Genomic DNA, 16,512 nt, shown 5'->3' on the forward strand with positions numbered 1-16,512 from the left:
TATGAAATATTCATCCTGCATAATAACTTTCATAGGGGAATAAAGCATGCAGTTAATTATTAATAGCATGTATATTCAACGCATCACCCCCCCCTCCTCATCCCAGCCCAGCCCACCTCCTCCACACCATTTATTTTTCTGTTGCTCCGGAATATTCCCCGACAGTCGCTACCAGGCAAAAGGAGAATCCCCTTGATGAAGCGCAAACAGAAGAATGACAACCACTTAAGCTGATGCAACTTGCACCAAACAGCTAGCCTACATATGCTCAAGCTGGTGTGGAGTGAGCGTTCTGGCGCCGATTGGCTGCCGTGCATCACCCAAGTGGGTGCTACATATTGGTGGTGGTTAGTGAGGTCCCCCTTCACTTTAGGCGTCTTTGAGTGTTATTAATTATTATTATTCTTCATGTTTAACCTCTGTTTTCCTTTTATTCCTAGTCTGTTTTACATAGTTTTGAATGATGACTATATGCTCTGTAAGGTGACCTTGGGTGTCTTGAAAGGCGCCTCTAAATTAAATGTATTATTATTATTATTATTATTATTATATAGCAGGTACCAGCAAGGGGTGTTGGGACTCCTTGTGGTGACCTGTGCTTATTTTTTTTTTCCCTTTTTCAGAAAGCTAAAAAGCTTAGCCTGAGTATTTAGAAACCAAGCAAAAGTATTCATTCGGATTCTGTGGTAATGATGATGATGGTGGGCGTGTGCGAGCAGGCTTCTTGGTTTGCCGATTTGGTTTCCTATAGTTTTGGATCTAAATCAGCTGATGAGTCATTCCTTCATGCAATTTGCACCGGCACCCTCGATTCAAACAGCTTTACATTCGATTCAAACAGCTGATTCGACGATAAGGTGTAGATTAGTATTGGGCCAGAATTGAACTATTATGGGATCATTCCTTCATGTGATGTGTCAATTCAAAGCAGCAAACACTAGATTCAACCCCCCCCCCCCCCCCCCCCCAGGACAGCACCTCCTCTGGTGAAGAACATGTTACTGCAAACACCGTTTTTCTTGGGCTTAAACGACTTCCATGGGAGGGCACTTGCACAACAGTTTGCACTGCAAATGGCACTAGCTTGAGCCAATCAGAGACCAGCAAATGCGAGAGGGGGTGGGGAGTATTCAGGCCAAGGTCAGCTAATTGGCCCCAGCCACGTCATAATAACCCATCAGGCTTCAGTCGGGGATGAAATCAAGCCCCCCCCCCCCCCTCTCTGATGAGGGGGAAACGCAATCTGCTTGACGATGGATCTCATTCACCACATTTCTGTCCCATTTCAACACAATTTGCGGCGAGCCTGTTAATATGCACGCTATATCCGAATGTTCTAGGGGGGGGGGGGGGGTGCTGGATGGGAGGGTGGGGGGGGGGGGCAGAATGAGGCGAGACGGACCCATTTCAGTGTCAATTTACAGCAATTCCGGACGTCCAAAGAAAAAAGGAGAGAGGAAGGGAAAAAAGTGTAGAGTACTCGCCGTTTCTTCACAGATCTTTTAGTTTAATTCAATTGGACCTTTCAATACCTTATTTATGACACACAGGAAGCATCCGCCCTATTGCATTATGGGGATGGGGGGGCAGTTCTTCTTTAAACGCTCTCTAGTACACAATGGAAGATAAAAGCAGATAAAACTGAAGGGTTGGTTATCTAAACTTGTTTTTATTGCGTTGGGGGTCTAAGTACCTTCCTCATCGCAGCCTGTCTGTGAAACAAGAGCCACACTTAAACTGAACTTTGGCCAATAAGAGAGAATATTTGGATCTCTTTCTTTAACACTTCCATACGGGCTGTGCGCCAAAGCTACTACACACAAGAGGACAGTGCATGGTTGGGTGTGGACAGGGCATTACCTTGAATGATCCAGTGATCCCATTAACGGGTAGAATAGACACCCGCCGTCTATACATAGATCCCATACTTTCATTTGGTATTATTCAAATGTAATGCCCCTTTTTAGATTTTTTTCCCCAACACAACCGCCTAGCCAATCATATTCATGGCTCATGCAAATGCTCCTCGGCAAAGATATTCCTACCACCCCCCCCCCCCCCCCCCCCCCCCAGCACGGCCCTACCCCACCACCCTACCCCTCCCACAAATTGTATTCCCATGAAGCTGGAGCGATGGAGCCCGCCATTGACATTCACACGCTCTAAACAGGCCATGGAGATCCGGCGGCTGCACGCGGGCCCTGTTTCCTGACGTCGGCGCGCATTGTGATGGACACATTTTGATTAGATCATCCAGCAGAGCTGCGCCCAGCGGACCGGTGGAGGAAGCTACTGGCAGGGCAACCGCTCATCGACAACCACCAAATGCACAGGAGGGAATAGTGCCCCAGACCACCAAACAAACAAACAAACTAACAAACAAACAATCGACAACAGAGGACGACCGAACAACAACCTGAATCTGGTCGAGAGAGACCAGCGCCAGGTTGTTCTCTCCGCCGGTGCTGCTTCTCATCGCCTCCTTTTCCTCTTTCTCACAGCAAACCTTTCATAGAAGAGGAGGAGGAAGAGGAGGAGGAGGAGGAGAAGAAGAATAGGTCAGATGTGATCGAACAGCACAAGCGTTGAGAGCCAACACATCTCCTCGCTTTTTTCTTTCCTTTTTTCCCCCCCCTTCTTCCTCCCTGTGAATCTCAATCAATACTGTTGGCTAATGTCTCTGGCTGAGAGGGCCAGAGCCGTTCCATATTTAAATAATGGGGGGGAATTGTGGTTATGGTGAGGTGAGGGGTAGGGGGTTCTGGGGGGGGCATCCTAGCACGCATCGCCTCCCTGAAGTCATATGTGATTATGCTCGATTGCTACACCCAATGGGACAAAACAGAGGGGGAAGGTGGAGGGAAGGTATAGGGGTGGCAGGGTGCGGGCGGTACATTAAACAATCCATCGATAGCTCAGCTGTGGAAATACCTGGATTAGACGTGCTGATGGCCAATGTGTTATAAAAAAAAACTGAATAATTTATGACACGTTTGTGTTATAATTGAAATACATTTCAAGGAAACATTGAGTGTTAATTAGTCATTTCTTTTTTTTTTCGCTTCACGTGCAAAAAAGAAAAGAAAAAAGGAAACCATGCCCTTAAACGTGTCCTTCAAGAACAGCGAACCCTTGAGCGCCGAGCGTAGCGTGCCCACGTATAGAGAGGAAGACATTACATTACATTCTATGGTACAAGCATGGACGGTTGCCAGATAAGGCGGTATTTAATACAAAAAATGTCGGTTTTCCTCACTGAGGACTCGTGCCATGCTGGCTCGCGGCACCACCTTTGTCTGCGATGACTAAAACCCGTGTATTGTAACACGACACCCCCGATTTCATGCAATATGGCGGATTACGGAATCCAATGGAACACTCGTCTCTCTTCTCTTTCTTTTTTTTTTTGCAGATTTCTAAATTAGGATTTTCTGCCTTCATAATGACAGAGAGTAGTCTCTTAGTCAAAATCAATGGATGCTATTTATATGAGCGGTAATCCCTCACCCAGCACTGAACTGCCAGAAGAGAAGGATGGCTTTTAAAGTAACGCTGCAAAACAAAGGAGACACTAAACGAATGCAAATTGGTTTCCCTCTCCCGCCTTCCCTCCGAATGTCCGTCTATCAAGGCTATGTCCAGGCCTCGGGGAGCCCAGGAAGACGCCACAGAAATCTACCTTTTTAATGCTGAATCGCCTTGCCCTTAAAACATCTCACTTTATCAATAAACACGCTGTTCACTGTCGCTTAAGCTCGGGATAAAATGTTTAAGCAGCTATCCCCCATACTTCATCCCCGCTCCGTTCCTCCCGCTCTCTCTGGCTCTGCCGCTCTTTCATTTCTCTGTCTTGCAGCTCAACAGAATGGGGCATGAATGCCTGACAAGTAGGCTATCATCCAAGAGATCATTAAGCACAGGGGTTGAAGTGCCATCCCCAGTGCCATGGCAACAGGGTTGAGAGCCGAGTTAAAAACAATGCGAGGCGGGGGGAGGTGGGCTGACTCTCAACGATCGCCTCTGATCGATGAGACCCCCTCGCTCTCCCACTCTCTCTCTCTCTCTCCATTTTTTTCTCCCACCCTCTCCATCTCATCCTCAGCCCCCCCTCTATGCCTTTGGAGGCCATGCAGGCAGGGTGGTAAAGCCTGGAAGAGAGAATCTCTCCCTCTATCCCTCCATCCCTCCCTCACACGCTCTCTCCCTCTCTCTCAGATGCTGGTTCCGCAGATCATTTGGTTTCACGAGGGCGGTAATTGAACAGTGTCAAGCAGTTGCATTGTTTGCTAAAGGACCAGGGGCCTGGAATGCTTCCCGTTCTTATAATACATCTGCAGTCCATGCAGAGGGAGGAACTCAGTAACACTTAGAGGAGAGACCGAGGCTGTGAGGACGCGTGCCCGCGCCTGCCGAACCCTGCAGTCCATCCATTCAACCGGCCTCCGTCAGAGGATGATCAAACTGATACCAGGGAAATTATTCAAGCCCGTTCATCTCACAGCTCAGGAGAGAGCAGTGAGATAGATTGATAAATAGATTTTGAGAGACGCAATGGAGATAAAAAAAGATAGCTTTCATGTTTTTAAAAGACAACAAGAGGGTGTTTTCAATGACGAATTTGCAAGTGACTGTGTGTGTGTGTGTGTGTGTGTGTGCGCCTGCGTGTGTGTCTCCCTCCTACAGTACAACCGTTTAGGGCTTGATGGAGGTGAGCCAAGAGGAGTCAGGTTTATTATCTCCTGCAGCTGTCAGCTCTGTATGTATGTGAGCGCTGCAGCTCAGCGGGGGGGCAGCTAAATGCCATCAGGTTACGACTGGGGTTGTTTGCCTTTTTTTTCTTTTTTTAATTTTAAGCAGGAATGCTTTTTGAAGCGTAAGATAAGCTCTCCATGACTCCCACTCTCTCTGGGGCGTACACACACTGCGTGTACCACACACATACACACAAAAACACACGTGCATAAACTACACACAAACGCATACACTAAGTTCACGTACCCCAAAAATACACACACACACACACACAATAAACACACACAAAATCACAAAGATACACACAATGAAGAATTGTGGAAAGACACACAGACACACACACTCACGGTTTTTGGAAGTTGGTTCCCCAACAACATGTGCTAATCAATCTGCTGAAAGCAATCTGTCAGGAAATCTTTAGCATTAAGCAACCCGGTGTGAATAGGGATGAGGCCCGTTTCCACGGGGCAGGGCACGGCGGGGACTTAGCCATAGCCTGTCTTTACGCATCCCAGAGTGTCAATAAGGATTATGAGAGCCGGCTTTTATCTCTTCAAACACACAGACCAGTCACTCATTTAAATGGATGAACAATTCAGGTCTGCTCAATAAAAAAAAAAAAAGAGGGGGGGGGGGGGAAAGGAACACACACCGCCGTCAATGCATTCAAATCCCAAACACTATTCAAATTCCTACCACCATATGCTTAGTTTAAGATCCAATCTCCCTCCCTCCCTCTTTTACTATTCCCACAAATTCAAGGAAGGGGAACCTTTGTGCACATAGTTGTCTAAGACTTCAAAGGATAAAGACAGACTACCTTTTGTTGGCGTCGCTGCGTGGCCCTTATCCTCAACTTAAGACCTACAGTTCCTTTGAGAGCATTCCAGACGCTCCCAGGAAGCAAAGCTGTCAGGGTGAGGGTAACATGCCCGACAAAACAGACATTATTGCATTTCAGACACATATCGCCCCCCACACCCCCGAAAAAAGAATATTAAAAGGTGACAAAACTGTTTTTACTCATCATTTCAATGCCACCCTAAAATAACCTGCTTTCTATCTGGCGGCATCAAATGAAAAGGAGGCAATGAAATCTGCCATGGGAAGAACAAATAAAAGCAAATTTTGACATTTTGCTTTCCTTTTTTTGACGCGCTCGCTTTATATGTCAGTGGAAACGCCAGTCGACCTCTCATTGTTTTTTAAATGCCATTTTGTAAAGCTTGGGAAGCAGGAATTAATTAATGCAATAGGGGGGTTGGAGGAGGGGTGGCTGCCACTGTCAAGAGGCAGCGCATTAAAATCAATGATTAATAAATTCAAAACACACAACAAACTCAGCTGGGAGATGAAAATAGCATTGCACACTCCATAGGAAGCGTCCCCAGAGCGGGTCCTCCCAGTGAAGGAGGCGTCCACTCAGATGCCTAATGGAAAGTAGCCGATGCCAGCTGTGTGCCTGTGAATAAAATCACTTTAATTAAAGGAGCTACAATGGACAAAAAGGAGTCAGGATGTGTGGGGAAGAATCGACAGGAAACGGCCTCTCTTGGTTGACACACAGGCATGGATTAACGAACATGCACACGCACACACAGACACACAGACGCACACAAATTCATGCAAAAAGTCAGACAATCAATTACAAAGATGCACAAGAATACAAACACAAGCATATCTGAACACATCTGCCGTATACAGTCTTATAAAGAAACTCACATGAACACCCATACAGTAAACAGCTATTTATTGAAATCATTCATAATCTACACATGCTTCCTTCTACATTACTCGATGTGCTCTGATATTCAGAGACAACCAGGTATGAAGGTATTATTTTTTTTTAACGTGATGTAGACAACAGACATGCTGTCTTTAGGATGAACAAAAGAGGTGATATAATACATGGACCAAAGCTAAAATGATTCCAATATTAAATAGTCTAGTGTGTGTGTGTGTGTGTGTGTGTGTGTGTGTGTGTGTGTGTGTGTGTGTGTGTGTGTGTTTGTGTGTGAGTAATGAGGTCAGCTGTGGCTCTTGACTTGATGTAAATAGTCCACTGCTCATTATGGTGTGTGTGTGTGTGTGTGTGTGTGTGTGTGTGTGTGTGGCATTTGTTATGATCTGATAAGTAACCTATAATTAACTGTCACACAAATACACAAATCCTGGATGTGACAAGACCAGCTAGTTCCTCGGGGACAATCGCCTCTCTCTCCTCTGAATATAGGGGACACAAACTGCTTTCTCGAGTGGACCTGATGTGGTTAATTAGAGTGGCCACAAGAGGGAGACAGACGTAGGTTTAAACACCGTGACAGAAAGACCGGCATGTGCAGTATATTCCCAGTGCGAACTGACTGTTCCATAGAGTTGAAACCTGGCAGGCAGGGGCTGTTCTGGTTCCTCATTATCCACCGGACTTGTTTTCGGACTGATAGACGTGGATGACATGCTCTGCATTTAATTGCAGTCACTTATGCGGCATTTTCTGATCATTAACTATGGGAGTTTGAGCGCACGGATACTTTCGCATGCAACTTTGCTGCAATCGGAGGAGGAAGAAAAAAAAGAAAGAAAGAAATGAAGTCAGACGGGTGACATCAAAGCGTCTGCCTGATATACACTGAAGCTGCTTGTTTACACGGGACGGTGTCAGAGCCCTGAGGGAGGTCTGGCCCCGATCTAACGCGACTCAGCTGTCGCAAACAACACCGTGGGTACTCGTGGCAGCGCTGGCGCTGCGAGGAGGGGTAACCCATAGGGACCAACAAGCCTACATCTGCGATTGGAGTTTTACCCCCGTTACCCAACAATATGAGGTTTAAACCGCAACTGATCTGGTTTTCATTTGACGCGCTCCTTAATAGTCTAAATGGATTCTTCGTTGTTGTATACGGTGTTGCGTGTCCAGAATAGGGATGGGGGTGTTCCCGACAACATCCAGACAACATTATTATAGGCTACGTGTACACATATATATAAAAAAAAAAATATATATATATATATATATATATAAAAATATACAAAAACATGGGCCTAACCCATTGATTTATCCCCTCTTCTAACAAAAAAATATCTTAACTTGATTATTCATAATTATACATCATAGGATTGTGATGTAATATCATCTTGAAAATGTTTTGTATTATTCATTTTGACAACAAGCTTGACAGTTGGCAGAAAAACAGGTACATCTCAGAGCGCCGGTCCAAAAGAAGTCATAAAACAATAATAGTATGTACCATTTACACCAGATAGATCTAAAAGACAACATTAACACAGTCAAAATTATTAACATTAAATCCGAGAGCCATATTAAGCATAGCCTATATTTCAGCCAAACACTCAGAAATATACAGTGATTGTTGTTTGGACATTGGTAGACGGCCTATTAGTTTTGAAAAAAAAAATGTAGCCTATAACTCCAAGGGCTGAAAAATAGGTAGGCCTATATATGGGTAGTATTTGAAATCTGTACATCACCACCTCCAACTCATTTGAAATAGTGTATTTCTGTAGACCATTTTCTAAAAGTCTCAAATAAAACCGCCGTGTTATACTGCCATCAAGTGGTCGTTTGGTCTAATGCAGAATACAGTGGTGAGATGCTGCATTAGCCTCAAACGATATCACGTCATCTTTTTGTGTCAACTGACAGGTTTGACTGTATAATAATTGTAGCACTAAGAAATAAGGTAACCCAGCTACATAAATTAAAATGGATAGGCTATATTTACTTTAAGTTCAGCCCCGAGAGTGACCCAACAACATGTTGGGTCACAACTAATAATGCACTATACCGTCATTAGCTCAAACAGTGATTAATAGTGAGGTAGAGGGCAAACTTCATGTTTTTACATACTTTCACCGTCGTCGTTATGGGTCTGAATATATTTTACTCCCGATTTTTACTTGATGATCCGGGTTGATAGAACATTCACAATGACATGTGTCATAATAACATTTATCTCTAAATATGGCCATTATGTGCAGTTCAACGCTGCTCGTCTACTTATTTAAACTAAATTGATGCAACCTAGTCGACTAGGTCATCACAACTTCGATCATTGACTTCTTGTTATCGTCGACTCACCTGAGGCATCTTTGTCCGTATCAGAGCCATATTCGCAAAGAAGTTGAGCGGCCTTATTTGTAGTCAACCGTCGAGCAATGATTAAACAATTAATTCTGCGGTGTCGTACCAGTACGGCTCAAGTACTTCTTCAAACAATAAATGTTTTGTAAAATACCATTATCATTTACATAAATGGACACCATTTGTAGTGCTTTTCTAACCTGTCGCCACTCGGGTGCTTTACAATTAGTGGCTCACATTCAGCCAGTCAAAAGCACATGGCGGTGTCAACCACTCGAGGGAACGTCCAGCTTTTGGGAGAATAGACGAGAGAGCAGAATGTTCATCATAAGCATATTGATATTGTAGTGTAGAAGGTATTGAAAATGGAAGCCGAAGAAGTTGTCCTTGTTTCTGGTGTTTGCTCAACAGTAAACATAGGTATACATTTATATAGGTTTAAATAAAAGCCAGAATATAGAAAATGATCTTTAGACAATCTTTATTGAAAAATATATGTAGCAGCATTTCAGTTTAAAATGTCAAATATAAATCTTACCGTTGGTGGGAAAATACGGTTTGTGAGGGATTAAAAACAAAAGAAATACAATCAACCATTTGAGCTTCAGAAGCTTGGCTGGTTCACTTCTCCATTAAAAAGGTAGCAGAGCTACTGGTCCCATATGGGAAATAAAAAAAATGTCCCCTCCATCAAAATGGCATGGTAGGAGACACAAACGCATGCAGGCGCACACACACACACACACACACGCGCACACACACACAGGCGTACATTTCCCCACCATTATGCAAAGTCCCCCTTTAATAGCAGCACAGAGTCAAAGATGACCCTGGTAAAATGTTTGTGGGCTAGTGGGTCCCCTGTAGAAACACCTGCAAATAATATAATTAAAAACACTCACTCCAAACAAAGAAAATATTAAAAACATATTTTCAATTAGTTCAACCTCTGCCTAAAAAAAAAGGAAAAAGTTACAGTTGACAAAAGGGTCCTCACGGTAATTAATCCAAAGCGTATTCTTGTTTTTTCTGGAATTCCTAAAAGTGACTGAGTGGTCTTGTTCCAGAGAGCCTTTCAATTTCCGCCTCAACTATCTGCTCAGCATGTGGACCGAACACCAAACATAAGAGGGCAGATGAGAAGGAGCGGCACAGGGGAGTATCCATTAAGTTATTACGTACAAAGTTAGCATTTCCCCCACTCAAAGCGCCCCCCCCCCCCTCCATTGTGTTGAAGTCAATTCATCCCACTCGATCTCGAACAGAACGAAAAAAAAAAAGAAGCTTTTGGTCTGGTGTGAGCAGCACGAGCAATAATTAAAAAAGGTCCTCTTCAACGATTAATTAACAGCCTGGTTCTCCATCTCAGCTTCCGTCCCGTCAGAGTAATCCACATTTCGGGGGGGGGGGGGGGGGGGAACTGGCGTGTAACCCTTCAGCGCGAAGAACAAGCCCGTGTCTGTAATGCTGGCCTCGTTCTTCCGGACGGGCAAAGTGAAGATAACATTTGTTTGTTGGAAAAAAGGGCCTTCCGGTTGCCGCTCCTCTAATGACGCGGCCTGGGCTCTGGATCAGAGCTGGCGCTCAGCCTTTGTCCCATGCTGCAGACAGCGGCGACTGCGGCAGCGTTGACTCTGAGCACCTCCTCTGTCTTCTCGCTGCTAAGGGGCGGAGTCAGGACCCCCGAGGGCATGGGGCAGTTGCCAGGGTGCTCCAGTTCAGAGGCCTGATACGAGTGGGCCTTGTCCTGTGAATGCAACGTACAAAACGTTTTTATGTGGTGCCATCAAGTGAGCTGCAGGGTCATTGCTGCCATTTTGAGAATGGGGGTGTTTTTCCTTTCGTTTTGTACACTTTGCTTTACACTTAATAGCAATTGTATATTTCGGAACAGGTGGTGAACCAGCCATGTTGATCGACTGCCAGCTGAAAAGCCCTAGATTCAATCCTCAGTGTGACGGTATACTTCAGCAAAATGCCCATGAAGTCTATAGTTCTATGCTCACTGCAAATCGCTTCGATGTAAAGTTAACTACACAAGAATGAATTAATAAAAGGGGTTTAGGACTTTGCAGAGACTGAACTATGCCCATCATTCACCTACATGTAGCAGAGTATGGTTCATATTGGAAACAAATATGCAATTTTTTCTATTTGTTGCTTTTCCGTCGGGCCTACACCACAAGTACGCTATCGGCAATCCATTTTTATTGTATTTTCCGCAAATGAAACCATGAACCGAGAGCTTTTCCACGTATGGCGGTGTCACAAGCCATTGGCTTTTACTTGCAAATTCGGTAGAACACACATTTATCAATGCATTTTCTTATGCTACACAATTCATGCACCTCAATATGAAGGAGAAGCAATTAGTCATATGAACAGAAGTAATAAAAATAGCCAATCAATACTTCTGAACATGGATTGCCTAGCTGCAATTCTATGTCAAATATACTCTATATTTTATGTAATAGGTCTTGTCTTTTTGTTTTAAAATCGCTTTCAATAATAAGCTTGCGTTCGTTCCATGAAATTAAAACGATTTCAGATTACACAGTAATTGTATCCATCTTTTTAGCAGGGCTCATTTTGAACTCCCCAAGACGTTTTGTACCCGCTCAAACCCCTAGCACAGTATGCGTGGTGGTGCCAAGCCTTACCAGCCATGTCAGGTAGCCGGTGTGTATCTGGATGTTGTGTGCGTCGTCCTCCAGGACTCCTGGGAAGGTCCTCATGGGGGAGCCGTCACCTTCCTCCCGGAGGGCCATGGCGAAGGGCACCATCCACCTCACGCACTCATCCACCTCCATCCTCTTCAGGGCTGCATTGACGCGAGCGAGAGAGAGAGAGCAAGTGGGACCGTCAATATGGAGCTGGTCCCCCAAATACAAGGGACATTATACAAATATGAATGGCTTTCAGGAATAAACACCTTTGAATAGATTCAAATTGCTACGGGTCTAGTGGATTAGGGGTTTTGTCTTTGCCCAGAAAGCTCCTGGCTCTGATCCCTAATGTTCATCTAAAAGTATCTTTCAGCTTAGGTCACATAGTATGGATAAATAATTAATAAGTAAAATAGATGAGAAACTATGTATACACTGATTAACGGTATCCTGCTCAGAAAGTCAAAGTCCTAATGCTGTGCCAGATTCATTCAATTTGTGAATTCAGTAGTTGCACCTTGTTACTTGCAACTAGCAAACAGATGCAGTGGACGGGCTGAACGGCGTTAGGAAGGACAGATGCTCCCTTAACCTCTGAGCATGTCTTTTACCTGACACGTTCTCCACCAGCTCCACGGAGGAGAAATGGAAGAGGGCAGAGGCTGCGAGAACACCGTAGGGAAACTCTAGACACCGCACGTCCAGCAAGCAAAGGTCCAGCAGCTGGGGAAGAGGGAAGGGAAACGACCAGTTCAAACCGCATGTTCCCATATAGATACATACATCATACAGCTGTATTACCATGTGTCTATACCATTGCAATAGTCAGTTTAACATTTATTGTAAATTGACTGGCACTATGGTTTAGGGAAGAATTACAATCCCTGAATCCAGATATAGAGCACACCTTGGTAAGTGACACATTACCAAGAATTCAACAAGTCTACTCGTACACACATACACACCTTCGCGATCTGTGTGAATGTGGCTTGGGGGTATCTGGGGATGAGCAGCTCCTCTGTGTCCTTCAGGTAGGCCACCTGCATGTAAACGTTGAGCCAGGAGATGGGCGTCTGTGGACTCAGGCTCCAGTTCAGCTCCTGAGCACAGAGGACGGCGTTGAGAGAAAGAGAAAACATTTGAATAAGCACCTGGCAGGAGCACGTAATGCAAACTACTGCAAAGATGGAGGAGCATGTTCCCTGCATCGCCATCTTGCCCTACCTTCATGATGATGACCTCCATACTGAGGATCTCATCTTCAGTGCAGGCTTCGTCCGTCACATAGGCGAATTGGTGCACCTTTGGAGGGTACATCTCCTGAAAAAGAGAGAGGCCACAATTGATCAGAAGCAGCAATGATTATAGCGGTTGGAGCAGAGTGTGTGTATCTAGAAAGTCACAAGTTCTATCCCTGGCAACTACTGGAGCATAGCTCCCTGATCCCATTTCCCTTTAAAATGATTGATTGGCTCAGCAGAATACCAGGTTTATGACTCATATTCACACAGGGAGAAGCTGGTGCATCCAAGTGCTGAAACTGATTACAGACTAGAGCCGAAGACCAACTTGGATCGGGCAACACCCATGTGTTCATAATTAAAGGACTGTGAGACACTGCTGATAAAAATCGTGATCTATTCAATAACTACACCACACTTTTAACAACTCCATCACATCAACAAAAAGAAGAGTAGATCTTCATTGTGAAACATTGCATAAAAACCCATCACACAATGCACAAGCAACATAAACAACGCACACGCCAACAGGAAAAGTGCAATGTTTCCCAAGAGCGGCTGTCATGCTAACCTCCATCTTGGCGGCGATAAAGAGGCAGCTGATGCCAATGAGCTGCAGCGTGGACTTGAACACGTTGCTCTGCGTGGCCATGAAGCGGTCGAAGTAGTCCTGGGCCAGGTGATACGTCTCCCTATGCAGCTTGTACACCTCACTGACCTGTGATTCAACACATCATTGGTCACTTCATTGTTGTGGTCAGAAAACGTGTATGCTTTATGACAGGACATTCCATTTGTAAAGACAAATACATGAGCAAAACAACTAACTATTTCTGCAGAGTGTGGCATGCAAAACTAAGATTAAAATGCATCCTTTCCCTTAAATTGATGAGTAGACTTGTGGCCTCCCCTCAATCCCCCTGAACCATACTGTGCAACTCCCACAGTATGAGGGAAAGGGTGGAAATGGGCCTAATGTCTTAATGGTTAGAAAGAGTTCCTTCTAGCTAAGGGGAGTGCTTCATCATAACTATTTTGTGTTTAAATAGTCCCAGCCCTACTGAGACACAACACGGAAATACCCACACACTGGGTAATGCACTGGGCACGGATGGATTTATGAGCTATACGACTATATCACACTTCAATGGATGTTTTGAGCAGATAAAGACCAAATGCCAAACAACTTTGTATGAGGCATCAAGTTTAATTGGATTTTTGTTTGACAGACCTCCATGAGCCAATCCAACAGTATGGCCCTCATCTTGGGCTGAAGATGCGGATGCTTGTCCATCATGTGGACATCCCTGATGTAGCTCTTGTCCTTTTCCAGCATGTTGTGCCACACAACGTCCTTACTGGCCCAGCTGAGCATCAAATAATATAGGGTAGGAAATACATTTTAATAAATATCTTTGTAACACACAGAATGACAAACCAGTTATATCGATTTTTTAGTTACGACAGTCACTGAATATATCTAAATCCACATGTTCTAAAGACGTTAGGATTTCATCTCAACTTCAAGTCCTTTACCCAATGTTAAGGAACATTAGAAGGTAAAAACTTGAATTAACTTCCCGTTGACCACAAGGCGTGCTCACCATAGTGCAGGAAGCGGGGATGATCGCACAGGGGTGACAAAAATGTGGCTAAATGTGTAGTGAGGGAATCCTCCACTGATCAGGGTAACCGGTTGGTCCTCTTCCTGATCAGGCGTGGGGTTCCACCTCTGTGGACTTGTACAACCAGTGTCGGGACTCCTGCCATGCTTGAAAAGACAGAGAAAAAGAATCTTAGGTTGACGACACAGAAGCCATTTACGATACTAAATGAAATACAATGAACACTGATTTGCAGGGACGGCAGCATTTAAAACCTGGAAAACTATTGGGGAGCAATTACCGTTAATTAATCTTGGAAAGTTCATAAGATTTCACCAACATTTGACTAGCCGCAGGGGAAATGTGGTACAGTATTGCCCTGATGGGTGAGATCTAGGTAAATAGCTACCTTTGAATCCCGAAGTTTCTTCTGGGTCATCTCGGCCACCTCCTCATCAGGATCACGCAAATACTGAGGAATGAGCATAGAGATAGGTGAGCTTCATATGCTGCTGCCTTGATATAAATGTGGAGGCAATCTGTCAAGTATTTAATCAAGGTAAATATAAAAAAAACTGTACCCGCATCATCATATGCCATTCATGTCAAGTACTTTCGAATCACATAACTTAATTAATAAACACAAATCAGTCTAGCAATGTGACCTAGACAGCTTCATCCTACTGAAATATATGCTTAGGACACTAGTATCAGACTAGATTAATGCGTTCACTGTATTCATCTACCCAAGTTCTTTATTCAATATAGCTACGTCCTCCGTATGTTCATGTCAGACATGTTACACTGCAAAATAAAGCTAGAGCAACATTCAACAAGTAACCAGCTTGCCAACCAACAACTTACAATAGCAACATCTGCCTTCCTCTTCCTCGACCGCGTTGCATTATCATGAGGAAGCTCAGCAACAGACTTTGGTTTTGCCTCTTGCCTGCGAAAAAAATAAAATAAACATCTGTAAAATGCAATGTAGACAACGTTGACCTTTGCATTAGGGTTGAACCCCATTTCAGTACAAAAAAGGGGAGATATAGTAGCAGCGGGCTAACTAGCTGAGCCCGCTAGCAGCGCACCAATCCACACAACTTTCTTTGACGCCACACTGTAGGCTCCATAATAACGTTAAACTTACCTTGTTCCTAGCATTATACCCAAAGGCGTATCCCTCTGTCTGAGAGCAAACCTAAGGAGACGATGTTGGCTGTTAGTTTATACAATTTTCCACTTTTAAAACACAGTAAAACACAGTCCCAACCCCCACTCTCAGCTCGTTTTCTGCGGACACAAAGCCCAGCTCAGCGCGGGGAAATAAATGGAAGGCGGACATGATGTGTTCACGTCAACAATATACACCGAATATTGCAAATATAACTCTTACAATCACATTGATGGCAAGACCGAAGCCTACATGTTGAACATCGTATGTTGGTGGAGAATATCGTTAATAGGAACACCATTATTTTTTGCCAACTTTGGACAGCTGGCTTGCAAGATAATGGCCGAACACCAGGCAGCTGGGATCTCTAGAGTTCCATTCATCAATTCTCTTATGCGACTTTTATTGCAATGACATGTCGGTGATGGTCATTGGTAGGGATTAACTCGAAAATACGCACAAGCATTTTAATTGTTAGACCTTAATTAGCATTAGCTTAGCAATAAAATAGCCCAACAAAGTTAAAGTGTACACTGTACTCAACTCACCTCAAGATTGCCCGCTTGAAGTACACTCTTATTGCAAATAAGCTTTGCTTTTAGTACGCAGGAGTCGGCAAATTGTTAAAACACTAAGAGTGTCAGTATGGTTGGAGTCACACAGACGGTTGTGTGTGAGCCGACAGCTTGCTGGTTCTTCTGAGCTGCTGGCGCGACTATTTTGCGCCTTCTTTGGTAACAGATGACTTGATGCATTACACGTCAGGAGGTTGGATTTAACTTGGCGCTAAACAACACACTGCCGGTCCTCTTTATACCGCTGTACATACAGCACCTCGAACCCGCTCGGTATTCTCCCTTCAAAATAGTGTTTCACAACACAGTTGCTTTAATAAATACCCCATAATATTAAAAAAACAAAATTTCACATTTTACCGGCAAATCAAGTGGGGGGCGGGTCGGCGGCAATGACA

At 44.3% G+C, this 16,512-nt stretch overlaps 1 protein-coding gene across 3 annotated transcripts; it reads right to left on the bottom strand.

The window, feature by feature from the left end:
* Positions 1-9,318: 9,318 nt before the first annotated feature.
* On the bottom strand, positions 9,319-16,437 carry ccne1 (cyclin E1). 3 transcript variants are annotated; one of them, XR_009529100.1, is made up of 13 exons: positions 16,088-16,437; positions 15,516-15,566; positions 15,230-15,314; positions 14,775-14,837; positions 14,366-14,532; positions 13,993-14,128; positions 13,333-13,479; positions 12,745-12,840; positions 12,486-12,620; positions 12,132-12,243; positions 11,515-11,675; positions 10,301-10,601; positions 9,319-10,239 (listed from the first exon to the last, which is right to left on the bottom strand). XR_009529100.1 is itself a non-coding variant. In XM_060072197.1 (12 exons), exons 2-12 carry the CDS (start codon positions 15,527-15,529, stop codon positions 10,401-10,403), a joined length of 1,317 nt encoding a protein of 438 aa, XP_059928180.1. In that variant the 5' UTR covers positions 15,530-15,566; positions 16,088-16,437; the 3' UTR covers positions 9,319-10,400. The 3 variants fall into 3 exon arrangements, 2 of the variants coding, with proteins under 2 accessions (XP_059928180.1, XP_059928181.1); XM_060072197.1 differs by having other exon boundaries at positions 9,319-10,601; XM_060072198.1 differs by lacking the exon at positions 16,088-16,437 and adding an exon at positions 15,762-16,051 and having other exon boundaries at positions 9,319-10,601.
* Between the last annotated feature and the right edge of the window lie 75 nt (positions 16,438-16,512).

This window comes from Gadus macrocephalus, chromosome 14 (genome assembly GCF_031168955.1).
Source record: "Gadus macrocephalus chromosome 14, ASM3116895v1".
Classification (NCBI taxonomy): domain Eukaryota; kingdom Metazoa; phylum Chordata; class Actinopteri; order Gadiformes; family Gadidae; genus Gadus; species Gadus macrocephalus.

Bases quoted from the DNA above. Each gene is read 5' to 3' on its own strand.
- ccne1 (XM_060072197.1), bottom strand. The intron at 12,244-12,485 runs GTGTGTATGTGT...CCTCTTCCCCAG, and splicing joins CATTCACACAGATCGCGAAG to CTGCTGGACCTTTGCTTGCT. The intron at 10,602-11,514 runs GTAAGGCTTGGC...TTGCATTCACAG, and splicing joins CCGGCTACCTGACATGGCTG to GACAAGGCCCACTCGTATCA.